Source organism: Tigriopus californicus, chromosome 4, assembly GCF_007210705.1.
Source record: "Tigriopus californicus strain San Diego chromosome 4, Tcal_SD_v2.1, whole genome shotgun sequence".
NCBI classification, from domain to species: Eukaryota; Metazoa; Arthropoda; class Copepoda; order Harpacticoida; family Harpacticidae; genus Tigriopus; species Tigriopus californicus.
In genome coordinates, this window is record NC_081443.1 from 1,843,372 (window position 1) to 1,856,414 (window position 13,043).

Here is a 13,043-nt window from a genome sequence, read left to right on the forward strand (position 1 = left end):
CGCTATGGGGACAAATCCGAAAACACTTACGAGATGTAAATAAGAATTGAACAGGAAATTGTATACTGTATGATTTATATTACGCTAACACTTTTGCAATCATCATTTCCAATGAAATTGTACTTGTAAAACCCCTTTTGCTAAACTTCCCTCAAGCTTTTTTAGCGTAATTCAATAGAAATAGATGATGAAGAGTCGCTGGTGTGCTACAATTATATACTATATAGCTTCCTGCTTATTCCTACAATTCCTATTTGGATGTCAAAGGTGTTTGCAATTTTACCCAAGTTGTAGAACTTTGCAATCATCATTTCCAATGAAATTGTACTTGGAAAACCCCTTTTGCTAAACTTCCCTCAAGCTTTTTTAGCGTAATTCAATAGAAATAGATGATGAAGAGTCGCTGGTGTGCTACAATTGTATACTATATAGCTTCCTGCTTATTCCTACAATTCCTATTTGGATGTCAAAGGTGTTTGCAATTTTACCCAAGTTGTAGAACTTTCAAGGTCTCTTTGGATAGTTGGTGGTCTATTTATGGTGTTAGAGTGCATCAGCAATAAGTTGTTCAGTTAATGATACCTTGTTAAAGACAGGCATCTTAGTTCGTATTCTCGTGTTTCTACGTTTGTTTGTCCGCATCTAGATGAGGCAGAGGAAAATGAAAAGGACAGATTGGAGATCAACCTGAATCTCTTTGCATCGTTTTAGTTGCCGTGGAGATTTCACTGCAACATCATTAGATCATTAATGCAAATGTTTGCCGAGTTCGGACACTTTTCCCTACAGTAGTTTTTAAAAAACAGACTTGGACTCCAAACGTTGAAAACACTATTTCTTTATTATGATATTTTGTTTGTAGTTCATTCCGTTGCTCAAAGGAGTGATGTAGTCGCTTACAAACAATCGGTTTCGCGGCCTTAATTTAAAATGATCTACTGAAAGTGATTTTAATTCAATATATTAGGAACGACTTGAATCCTGGGGATTACATTTTTCTACAGGAACGGTATGAACGTTATCAAATCTTTTATATTTTTCAGTGTCTTCCTTATCCTTATCCCTACTGAGGAATAAGACAAAATATCTCATGTAAAATGCACTACTGTATAGTTTTAACCTTCTGGACATCAAGGTAGTAAAGGCTTTGAAATACTCTTGGGCGTTAAATCGAGTACTAAATCGGTATAACTCGTTGTTGTGCTTTCAACAATGATTCTGCAAACACTGGCTGATTCAGTTAAGTATTAAACTTGACTTTAGTCTTTTTCTATAAACAATCGCATCCCATCATGTTCAAGGCAAAGCTTTGGTTCAGGGGTGCCTTGGAGCAACTAATTCGAACACTTTACATGACTACTACCTAAAAGACAATGACATCGCATGGCTTATGGGAATCTCATTCTCTTGTTTAAGTTAACGAACCAGAAAAGTAGAGGTTGGAAATGGTTCAGATTCATTGCATAATAACTTAGCCGTCTGATACCCCTCAATTAATGTAAGGGTAAGTAAAGAGGCTAGACAATCCGAAGACTTGCCGTACATGTGCCGTCAGTCCTGGGGACATAAGCCGTCCTTTAATGTACCGTGTACCTCTGTCCATGTACGTACATAAAGAGGATGCAAAGGAACACCTATAGTAATCAAAAGCCGGCGTGCTCTAGAGTAAGCCCACCCAAGAAGTCGGTCTTGCCAAATTCAAGTTCAGAGACGAACATAGAGCCCAGTTTTTTAAAGCAAAGGAGTGAATCTTTGATCGAGAAAAGATAATAATATTCTACACAAGCTGGACCCTTTCTCGATCTAAGACTCACTCTTTTGCTTTAAAAAAAACTGGGCTCTGGCCTTTACTTGTAGAAAAAGTTACAAGCATTAAAGCAGAGCCCAGTTTTTTCAAAGCGAAGGAATGAATCTTAGATCGAGAAAAGGTCGCACTATATACGAATACTACATAAGTTTGATCGTTTCTTGATTTAAGATTCACTCCTTCGCTTTGAAAAAACTGGGCTCTAGCTTTAATTCTGAAACAGGAATCATCCTGCAGAAATGGATTTTTTGCCCTTGTTAGGGTGTCATCTATTTGTATGATTTTAAAGATTTTTTATTCTAACATTTAAAAACTTTACGTTTAAAAGTGGTTGCATTACCGCACGAAAAATGTTGTCCATTCATAGTTTATGAGAAGTAAGTATAACAAGCAACGCTCTTACCTTTTTATGAGCAATGGTCACCTAATCAATTACTTACTTTCGCCAGAGGAAAGAGAATTGTTAACCGTTCCTTTTATTGTGGCACGACAAATGCTCTGATCATGTGTATTTCAATCCACATTTGTTGAACGTATTTGGCAATATATAGATATGTTGAATCTGCTTCCACTCCTCCACTCCTTAAACTTTCAGCAAAGATTGCAAAAAACAAGACATATTGTACGTATTAGGGACAATAGTGAACATGCTCCGTGCCAATTTTTTTCTTGTCATTAGAAGTAGGTCCCACGATCCGGTATAGTCATATTTGGAGGGTTTTGACACTATCCGACTCTTGAGAAGTCTTACTGAGTCACATAATCTGTTGCCTTTGAGCATCCAATGAACATTGAGGAATTGGATTTGCTTGAAGGCTCGCCATTTGAATATGAGCCTGTGGACTTGGCCGTGCACGTGCACCTCTTACCAAGCCCGGGGAGACTTTCTGCGTCTCCATTTATTTATCACCCGAGAGTGATTCATCAAGCTACGGTACTATAGGCTCTTTTTTCTTTTCGCCTCCAGGAGAGAAAGAGGGGGGGATTGAGGCGATAATTTGCTCATTCTCGTCCCATTTGGTGCTCATTTGTGACCCTTGTGTGTTTACATTGGGAAGCGAGGAGCAAGAACAAATCAAGGAACCAACCAACCAACAACCAAACTCCTTTTTGCTTCTCTTGGATGGGGATTCTCACAAAACGCATGGGGGAATTATACAACTGTAATGTGGCACGATTCATTCGACATCCACGACACAATCGTACTTCAAGTGTTGATTCACTCGTGCAACTGATGGTTGATAACCCCAATCTGTGAAAGTAAGATTTGTTCAAAATCTAGTATACTGAAAAGTGGACCGATTTAGGCCTCGGGTTGAATTCCAAATTACAACGCAAACGTCAATGGAGATCTTGTGTTCACTTACTTTTGGTCCGAGAATTCAAAATAAAAAAAATGACGCGCATTCAACAAACCAATAAGACAAGACCATTTGGATCACATTTAGCACTCCTGATGACTTTTCTGCAATCCAATGAGTGTGGCTTGATTTAATTTTGAATTCAGTGGCCAACATGATTACCCCCGAGCCGACGTTTCCAACTCATTTTGACACCATTTCTTTCCAATTGAGCTGCCATTGTGTTCCAACCAGACAATTGCTACCGAAGGATAATTTAACTTGCCGTAGTTCACTTTAGATTGGTTTTAAAGCTCATATATCTTTGTGGTTAAATTTGTGGTTGAATTCAACAATTTACATTGCTTTGTTCAGCATTGAAGTCATAAAGAAGGAAGGCTTCACACGTATTGGTCCCACACCAGTCTGGTTGGATCTTTTTCGGACTCTTTCCTAAAGCATGGTTTGTTTGACCAAGTGTTGAGAAGTTGTGTCCCAAAGTAATTGTGCTTCTCACGACCCCAGAGAGGATCCTTTCTTATCCCTCCAATACTCAATTTAGCCTCAGGCAGCCGTTGTCAACCCCTCTAGCCGCTTTCTCGTCGCTCGTTCCACATGGGCAGAATGTAACAGTCATAGAGATGATTAGAGACCAACAAGTGTGGCTAAACATAATACAAATCAGGGAAATAGGTTTGAGCTAAAATTGAGGAGTGTATAGTACACCGCAGTATGCCAAATAAGTAAAAGACGAATTCAAAAGCCGATATAGGACAGGGCTATCTGTACTATGCTAGACGCAGTGCAATACTTCAAAAAACCATCATTTTATTCATTTTTTAAATTAGATTGATATTTTTACTTGATTCCAAAAGCACCCATACTACGAGGAAAATCCTACCGCCTTTAATGTTCGATTGAAAACTTCTCTTTCAGGCATTTTCTTCTATACAAACGGGTTTCCATGGGTGTAATATTGACTCTCATTAACGCAAAACAAACATTGTTGGAAGCTTTATTTTATGGCTTTCTGTTTTCGAGTGGAAAGTAGGCTTCCAGTCACTAGTCACGAAAAAAGGTTTACATAGAAAGAAAGAATGTTTCTTTTAATGGATCAAAGTTGACATCATCTGCCGCCATCTATTCCTATAGCTGTTGAAAATCAGGCGTGAACTTGATTTGATCTTAGTACAAAATATGTTTGATTGCAAAGATCTTTTTATAAGACTAAATTTGAAGGTATCTTTCAATTAAAAGTATGAAATTCCTTGTTAAATATTGTCGAAAGTATAAGGTCAAATTTTGCTCTCAAAATTTCCAATTTTTGAACCCTGATTGGCTCTCGTTGATCAAATGAACCCCAATGCTGGAGTTCCATCCAAGTTTAAATTTGACATTGAAAGCTTATCAAAACCCAAAAGAACTATCTTTGTCAGTCATAAAAAAATTGGTTATGTTGCTAAGGTTCAACTTCTTGGAGTTTTGCCACCAATGATGTATTTGTTCAACATGTGATTGACATGGGATAGCTGCAGTACCATATTGGTAGAGCATGCACTTTCCAATTTGCAAATCCTAGTTTGATCCCGGGCTAGCCAAGTCCAAGCTTCTTTGTCAAATTTGATTACAACATGAGCTGTTGCGTAACAGCTTAATTGTGCAAACTTGTGGTGATTCCTGAAGGAGCAGTAACAGTTAATGTTGTCTGTGATAATAAAGCAGGAATATGCCTCAATCATGACACCCATTGTCAGATGGTAGGCCGAGCAAGAGAGCTTCCTTCTGACTCTGTAACAAACAAATAGACAATGTTATTGACATGGATTGCATTGGCATTTAATAAGTTTCAGCATTGAGTAGTATCATATTCACATATAAATGGTATGGCGCCAAGTGGTAAAGAGATTTAAAAAGAAACAAAGCATTGACTTTGAAATATTGTTTTGAGTTAAAATTAGAACTAAACCGTTGTTGCAAAGGAAACCTGCAAAGTCAGGGATTGTCACTCTCTTTGTATGAAGTGAATGAAGTGCATTCAAGTTTGGGTTTCAAAGAGTGGATACTTTGAGAAGATTACTCATTCAAAAAGATATGCTTTATGTTCTGCATTTATTGGGGGCTTTGTGAGTTAGCCTCTTGAAATAAAGAATTGATTGAGGCAACTCCTCTCTATTGAATTATAATGCATTTGACTAGTATTTGGATAATTATTTCAAAATCTTATGTATAATTAATAAACCAGCTCACATAATGTCTGGAAAAGGAATTGCTTGTAACATGGCGTGTTACAAGTAGTTAATTTAACAATCTATCATGCTGTTCCTCATTTCGTTTGGGCTATCTGACTTTGGATCTGACTTTGGAAATAAGGGCCCTTACGAATGGATGAACTCTTTAATGATGTCGCAACTATATTAGCTTTCTTCAAACTTCATTCTTATAACTTAATTCAAAGAAAGTAATAGCCATTGAATAAATTGTTATCTTTACTCGCAAACAGCTTTAATCGAAATGCCATGAATTTGCACCCACTGGTAAATTAAGAATTGTCTCGAAAGGGGACTTTTTTGGTACGAGCATTAAATCATTAGGTCCTGAGCGATCCAGAACTTCTTAAAACGTGAAAACTCAAACTTTCAAGTGTGACTGGGACAAATTTTTAAAGAACATTCCAGAGGCCTATTTTTTAAGCTCTCACCCTGGAGTTAGGGGTTTGGACGTTAAATGGTATGAAAATGAAGTTTGCAAAGTTGTGAGCGGCTTCTCATTCTGGTTAACGTCCAATCCTCAACTCGGCGGTACGAGCCTTTAAAAAAACTCGCCTCAGATCAACCCTACGTTCAAGGACTAGCTCGGTCTACCAACTCAAAGACGTCGGTTGACCAAATATCATATAAAGATTGAAAGGTAGTAAATAGCCGAATTATAACCTTTTATTTTAATAGCACTGGGGATTACGTTCCTTCCCTTTAGCGGTTAGAAAAGCCCGCGAAAAACCAAACCTAAGCAATAATGCAAATAATTGCTGAAATACGGGAGAGGAAAACATGCTTAAAGGACTTTTACTTAAATTAGGACTTACGGTACATCATTCAGATTTTTTTTAACCAGCATCATTTGCAATCTGGATGATCAGGCAATGAGAATGCTTACATTTGCACTTAAAGGTGGTCAGCAAGAACAAAAAACACTAGTTATTCGTGCTTTAACGCATGCAAGGTCACTTCGGATGAGTTATTCCTTCGTTCATCGCTACAATTAGTTCAAAAGTGACATTTCGCAGATCAATATTTGATGCTTTTGAGTTGAAAGTTTGTATTGCAGATGATTGTTCACCTTGCAATTCAAATTTGGGTTTATCCCGTTAGTTGAAAGAAAATAGGTCTCAGGATCCCTGAGACATGATGTACTGCGATATTGAGTCAAGCGAGTTATTTCCCAAAAACTAGCACTTATATCAATTATAGCACATCTTGGTTAGGGAATATATGCTTGATATGGTTCATTTCAATCCCCACAAAAAGATCATTTCAACATCATGCGCTTTTGGGAGATTGCATTCCCAATAGCATGGGAAAATGCATGTTTTGAAATTGAAGCATTATGAAAGTGGAATCGTGTGTGACCTTAGTTTACTCTTGTCTCCGTAACAATTAAAATCCGACATTCTTGATAACATATTTTGACTAATCTGGCCCAAATATGTCGTGTGTAGGTGATAAAAGGACCAATTTGTATCTTCGGGGATTATCCCCGAATTATGTGTCAAGGAAACTTGTTCTCCAACTTGTTTTTGATCGCTTATATTGGCAACATCATAATTGCATTGTACTCTGGGTGAACATTTACGACTTTCACCAATCAAGTTCAGAGATCCAAATCATCAAGGATGTGCAGTAGAGCTGTGCATCGTATCCGACTTTTCGGATACGATCGGATTCCGTTCGAATTGACCAACAATATTCGGATTCGGATTCGGTAGGATTGAACATTTCGTTCGGATTCGGATTCAGATTGGGGAATGGAAAGTCGGATTGGGTTCGGATTCGATCCAACTCTAAAAATGCAAGACCTCAAATTTCAGAAAGTAATGAAAGCATTTGCTGTCTATACAGTCAATATTAGAAAAAAGACAATTAGAGTACTTCAGCATAGCAAGCCTGTAAATTAACAATTGTTGCACCATTTTGATAACAAAATTATACTCAATTGTTCTACAATTAAAGCATATGACGTTAACGCAAGTTATGCTGTTATATTAGTGTTACAAAAATTAACTTTACTGCAACAGGAAAATTATATTTTGACAAAGGCAATTCCACTCAATCTCATCATCTCAAAATGTTTAAGTGGCAAAAAAGCATATTTAGTTAAAGTTGAATGAGTTCTTTTAAAGTCAATTGGATAATTAAATCAGATTTGGATCTGATTTTGCAAAATATTTCGGATTTTGGTTGGATTCGGATTAAGATCCGGATCCGAGAAAAATTTCGGATTAGGATTCGGATTCGTTCGGATTGAGCACAAAATTTCGGATTCAGATTCGGTCGGATTGTGAAAAAATTATCGGATTCGGATTACGAAAAATGATTTCGGATCAGATTCGTAGACCCTCTCTGATCGGATACAAAGCTGTAATGTACAGCATGGAAAGCTTTACTCGGTTTCTTGTACACTTGCCTAATCTAAAGTCAAAAGCAATGTTATTTTGAAATTGCCTATTTATTTTTTGCAACAATTCTAGCGTGGATCTCTGTGGTCCAAAACATTTGAGGAAATCAGGAAAACATCTGTTGTTGAGGATCTCGAGGATGTTCAATCAAGGACTCCTTGGTTCAACCATAAACCAACCTCTGACCTATTCCATTGGTTCTTGGTTCAACCCACCACCAATATCTGGAGAACATGTCATCTTTTAAAAGGTTCGTTAGTCAAAAGGTCACCTTTCCCCTGAGGCCACGACACAACTAATTAGTAGAACTATTAAGAATCCTCGTTTTAAACGGCATCCAAGTAACCAACAAAGCTCAGGCTTTTCATTAGTGCATCAAATGTGGAATGGAACGCCATACGCTCGTTGACCTGGAACAGAAAATACATGCCAATTAGGGTTTATACCGTTGACTTAGCCGGCCTTTGGACACTCACATAGGTACCAGAGGAAGTTTGTTTGGTATTCTGGTCTCTTGGGAGGGCTTGAAGAAATGTTTTCATGGCTGTAGTCGTGGAGGCCATGGCTTTTCCAAAATCCATTAGATTGTAGGCATTCGCGGGTGGAATGTAAGCCGCTGACAACTCGTTGGCAAAATGGAGGTCGTACGTCTTTGAATACTTTTCGTGGCATTCTTTGAGTCTCTAACGAATACATAGAAGACTGTTTCAGTAATCCCAATGTTTATTCCATGAGGAAACTATTGATATGTTATACTTAGTCTAGTGAAAAATCCATTTTAATTACTTTGAGTCCTTTAAGCAGCAGTTGTTTGAAGATTTCAGCATATTTTTGGGGGTGAGGTCACAGGCCTACATTCTAATATATAAAGGGTATTAAAACAAAATACAAGTCTCAATATAACACAAAATAAGGTTTAAAAATCAACTATTGTAATTGAAAACTCAAAACCATCAGAAGTAAGTCCACAGAACAGAGAACTTTTCCTGCTAAGAAGTATGTTCTATGTTTATTAGCGACTGAGTAAAAATATATATGACAGTTTATTAAAATGGAAGTTAGAAGACCAATTCCTGTCAAGGATAAATGACAAGGGATTGTAATTTAGGTTTTTAACAAAAGCTATTAAGCCCCAAAAGCTGAAGCGACCCCCCAAAAATTGTGATGAAATCGTCATTCTTTTCCCGCTTGAATGTCTCAAAATAGTGCGTGCAACCTAGACTCCAAACATACATTACATGTAAAATGCACTACATGACTCATTTTCAATGTTCCAAAGTGATGGATGCATTATCAGTCTTAAAACTCAAACCAATAAACTAGTAATCTTGTTTTGGTTATGCGAGTTTGAATTGAATAAAAATGTGGATAAGGTAATAAAAGTTTCTCAAAATCTATACAGTGTTTGTTTTTGCCGCTGAAATGGTAGGACACCACTTTAATATGTCCGGTCTTTGAAGTAATGTAGTGAAATGAAAACAGACAATCAAAACTACTGTAATGAAGGACTGTCAGAGCATATTCAATGCTCTTCACAGAAATCGGTTTATTACTCACTTGACATCTTTTTGTTTTCTTACTTTTACGTTGTGTGATTGGATTGTGCGATCTTGGCCAAAATTATGCGCGAAATGACACAACATATGAGACTCCATCACAACGGCTAATCCGGTCTTTTTATGCTCATTAGTGAGTCCTGAGTAAGCTTGTGACACGGCTAATGTTCGTGTGCTGTTTAATCAATGCTAGATAATCTCAGGGAGCATACGAAATCATCCAAGGAAAAAGGAGCAGAACTAGTAGAAAGCTAATTTCCCGCCAGAGGAACAACCAATAGTTAATCAATACATCACCCGGATCATTGCACGGCTCTTCGAGTGAGTGAGTAAGTTGATTGCATTCCCACTAAATACTCGACGAACGACATCACCATCATCGTTAGCCCGACCACGACGACGACGACGACCACGACGACGACGACGACAACCAGGTGATTGAGAGGGAATATCATTACTTCACATGTCTCCCGGATCACCTCGATGGCTTCGCCCATGGACAATGCTTGATAATACCCAATGCGACGAGTAGCTCACCCTCGTAATCTGGACGTGTATTGTCGGGAAATTGAATTGTATTATATGGGACTAATTGCTTTCGCATTGAGATTTGAGCGGATTACGACTCAATCTCGGTGGTTGGCTGAGCAGACGCTCATGTGTAAAATGGACTGGATGGTCCAAGTTGGTTCGGGCTTTCAATCAAGAACTCACTCAAAAGCCTCGTACTATTTGGTGGCTAGGGTATGGCTCTCACCTTGAAAACCACCTTATCCGGCTTCAAATGAATTTCAATTTCGCTTCTAATCGTGTTTTGAACGATGTAATCCAGAAAGGTTTTAACCATAAAGGCAATACTAAAGTGAAGATTGAATTTGAGTTAATGGTTGGTCAAATTTGGAATGGATTTGAAACCAAGCTCCGATGAAGTCATTAAATATCAGTGCCATAAATCCAAAAGAATTCAATAACAAGCACCCTAGATTAAAGAGGAATCAAGAATTGCTAAAATATTGGGTTCACAGTTTTTCAATGAAAAGAAAAAAAAGCATCAGGCCGGCGAACTCCAACATATGAGTTTTTCCTCTATGTTCAAATAAAATACAGTACGTTTTGAAAAGCGCCATCGGATATTTGAAGCCCTTAAAAGTGTGTCCGCAATTTCAAAAAGAACGACATGAGGACCGAATTGATTTGCATGAAACTTCATTTTTTGTTGTTTTTCATGTACTTTACTAACCGCTACTGCAAATTTAACCCCCGGAAATACTAAAATGAAAGATTATAGTTATTAAAATTGTTAGCTGTTAACTTTGCATGATATTTGATCGAACAAAGAGTTTGAATTGGAAGGCTGGACTAGCTTGAATATAAAGTTTGTCTGGAAAGTTTATCAAAAATTTTCAATAGATTTGCAAACAGTCGAGCAGGTTCATATTGATCCAATCGCAAGATTTAAGTCAGACTTGAACAATTTCTTAACCAAAATTCCTCATCAACCCTACATTAAAGGGCTAGCCTGATCTGCCAATTCTAATTATATAAATACCAATTTAGGTGAAAGAAACTGTTTTTTCGACTACTGGGAATTCCATTCTCCCAATAGCAATGAGGAAGTCAGCGAAAAAGATCTGACTTGCAAGATGCTATTGGATCAAAAACTTGTATGTACTCCCTAGAAACTTTAGAGAGTAGCAAATTGTACAATTAAGGAGCCCGAGAAAGCAGAGAGTCCGAACTAGTCTGGATTCTCGAGGGCTTAAAGGTGCTCTCAAATTGCACATTAAGCCTCTACGGTCACTACAATTGACCCTATATTTTGGGTTGGGACAGAGCTCATGGATACTTTTGAAGACGTACAATATCAGATACCTTTCGTAGCTTTTCTGAACAAACACTATACAGTCCCAACTTTTTTAGTCTCTCTCCCAATACGAGAGCTCTCTCATTCCTGTGATGTTCCTAGTGAAACATCTTTGGACTAGTTCGACCTTTGGCAAACCTCCTGAACTCATTGGAGCCCAAATAGGCTGAGCATATTCAAGATAGGACGGTGTAAAGCTAACATCGAGATACCATCTCTGGACTTGTTATGGCTTTGGACCAGATTCCCCGGCTCAAACCAATCGAGCTCTTGTTGGCACTACTCAGCTGAGTCCGCCTTTCAGTTCAACGCACGACCACATTTCGGGTTAATTTTCATTGAAAGGACGTGTTTAAACAACGTGCGTGAACAATAATGATTTGCTCTAAGCGGTAAAATCCATAAACATCCCTTCCCAACTTTTCCCCAATTCAAAATATCCTACTACTATATATCGAAAAATCCCGGTGTTACAAAGAGCTTACTTGAAGATTGGAAAGCGGCCGAATATGAGTCACAAGGGAGATGGTTGTAGCGCAGTTGATTACCGCCGACCCAGCTATGCTTGGGTTCATAGGTTCGATCCTAGGTCTCCCCTCCCCCCTGCAGTAGATCATCGCCTCGAACGGCGGACCCTGAACCCTAAATGGGTATCAATATTCATCCAGAGCCCAGTTTTTAAAGTAAAGGAGTGAATCTTAGATCGAGAAAAATCGTACTATGTTATATGAGCCGGATATTTGCTCGATCTAAGACTCACTCCTTTGCTTTAAGAACCTGGCCCAGGTTTCTACATTTAACGTTTTGAGTTGTTCTGAAGTCATGCCACCCGCAAAAAACATCAATTCATATTGCTCTAAAATGAACTATATGCAGTGATTAGCATTGAGGGTAATAATTCTAAACTGGAGTTACATCAGGCAATCAAATTAATGCTCTTACTCAAGTGAAATGCCACAATATGATTGAGTACGCATGCACCACCAAAACCTGAAAGGGCAATTTGAACTCCGTGGATAACGAAGAAAGCCGCAAATTTCTCGACCTTGGTGTCATCATCATCACAAATAGAGCTTTTTTCTTTCCTAATTAGCCAATCTTCCCATCATCAAGTCCAACCAAGGACAAAGAAAACATGTTTGATAACCCCTGTTGTTCCTATAACCCAAAGAACTCCGAACGGGTCCCCTGAACTCTGAGCTAATTAAATGTGTTCTTCCACTTCTACTACTTGCCTTGGTCGTCTCGCAGTGTTCTGTTTATAGTTTGTACTCGAATGTAGAGAACATCTCTTAATTAAATTCTCCTCCATGTTAACTAAAAGGGATTAAGCCATCCCAGCATTTGCTCTCGTTCTAATAAATTGACGTTGATATTTCTCTCGCTACTTATTGGACTTAATCCTTGCATCGCAAGTACCAGCTCGTAAGGAGGGAGGGTAGTTGGTTGGTTCGTGGACGGGTGGGTGGGTGGGTGACTCCATCCACATTGCTCCCTCTGTTTCTCTCTCTCTCTCTCTCTCTCTCTCTTTGGATCCGGCAGTTCTCTCTTTCGCTGTCTTCAGCGAGTTCTCTCTACGTATGTATATACCTACTACTAAGACCGTGATTGAGCTCGGGAAAAGGGGAGGAGCTTTAAGGTTAATTCTCCCGCTCCTATTAGCCCATTAGGGGGATGCTTTAGTACAGCTCGACCCTCGCTACTCGTTCTCCATCTCCGGGTCCATCCATGTGCGCGACGTGTGTGTGTGTGTGCCTCAAGCATCGTGAGGAGGATTCTGTCCCCAAGAGCGATATGCGCCGAT

At 38.6% G+C, this 13,043-nt stretch overlaps 1 protein-coding gene across 2 annotated transcripts; it reads right to left on the minus strand.

The window, feature by feature from the left end:
• Positions 1 to 7,859: 7,859 nt before the first annotated feature.
• On the minus strand, positions 7,860 to 9,940 carry LOC131879900 (uncharacterized). 2 transcript variants are annotated; one of them, XR_009373208.1, is made up of 3 exons: positions 8,576 to 8,687; positions 8,296 to 8,502; positions 7,860 to 8,229 (listed from the first exon to the last, which is right to left on the minus strand). XR_009373208.1 is itself a non-coding variant. In XM_059226393.1 (3 exons), exons 1-3 carry the CDS (start codon positions 9,472 to 9,474, stop codon positions 8,146 to 8,148), a joined length of 366 nt encoding a protein of 121 aa, XP_059082376.1. In that variant the 5' UTR covers positions 9,475 to 9,940; the 3' UTR covers positions 7,860 to 8,145. The 2 variants fall into 2 exon arrangements, 1 of the variants encoding a protein (XP_059082376.1); XM_059226393.1 differs by lacking the exon at positions 8,576 to 8,687 and adding an exon at positions 9,400 to 9,940.
• Between the last annotated feature and the right edge of the window lie 3,103 nt (positions 9,941 to 13,043).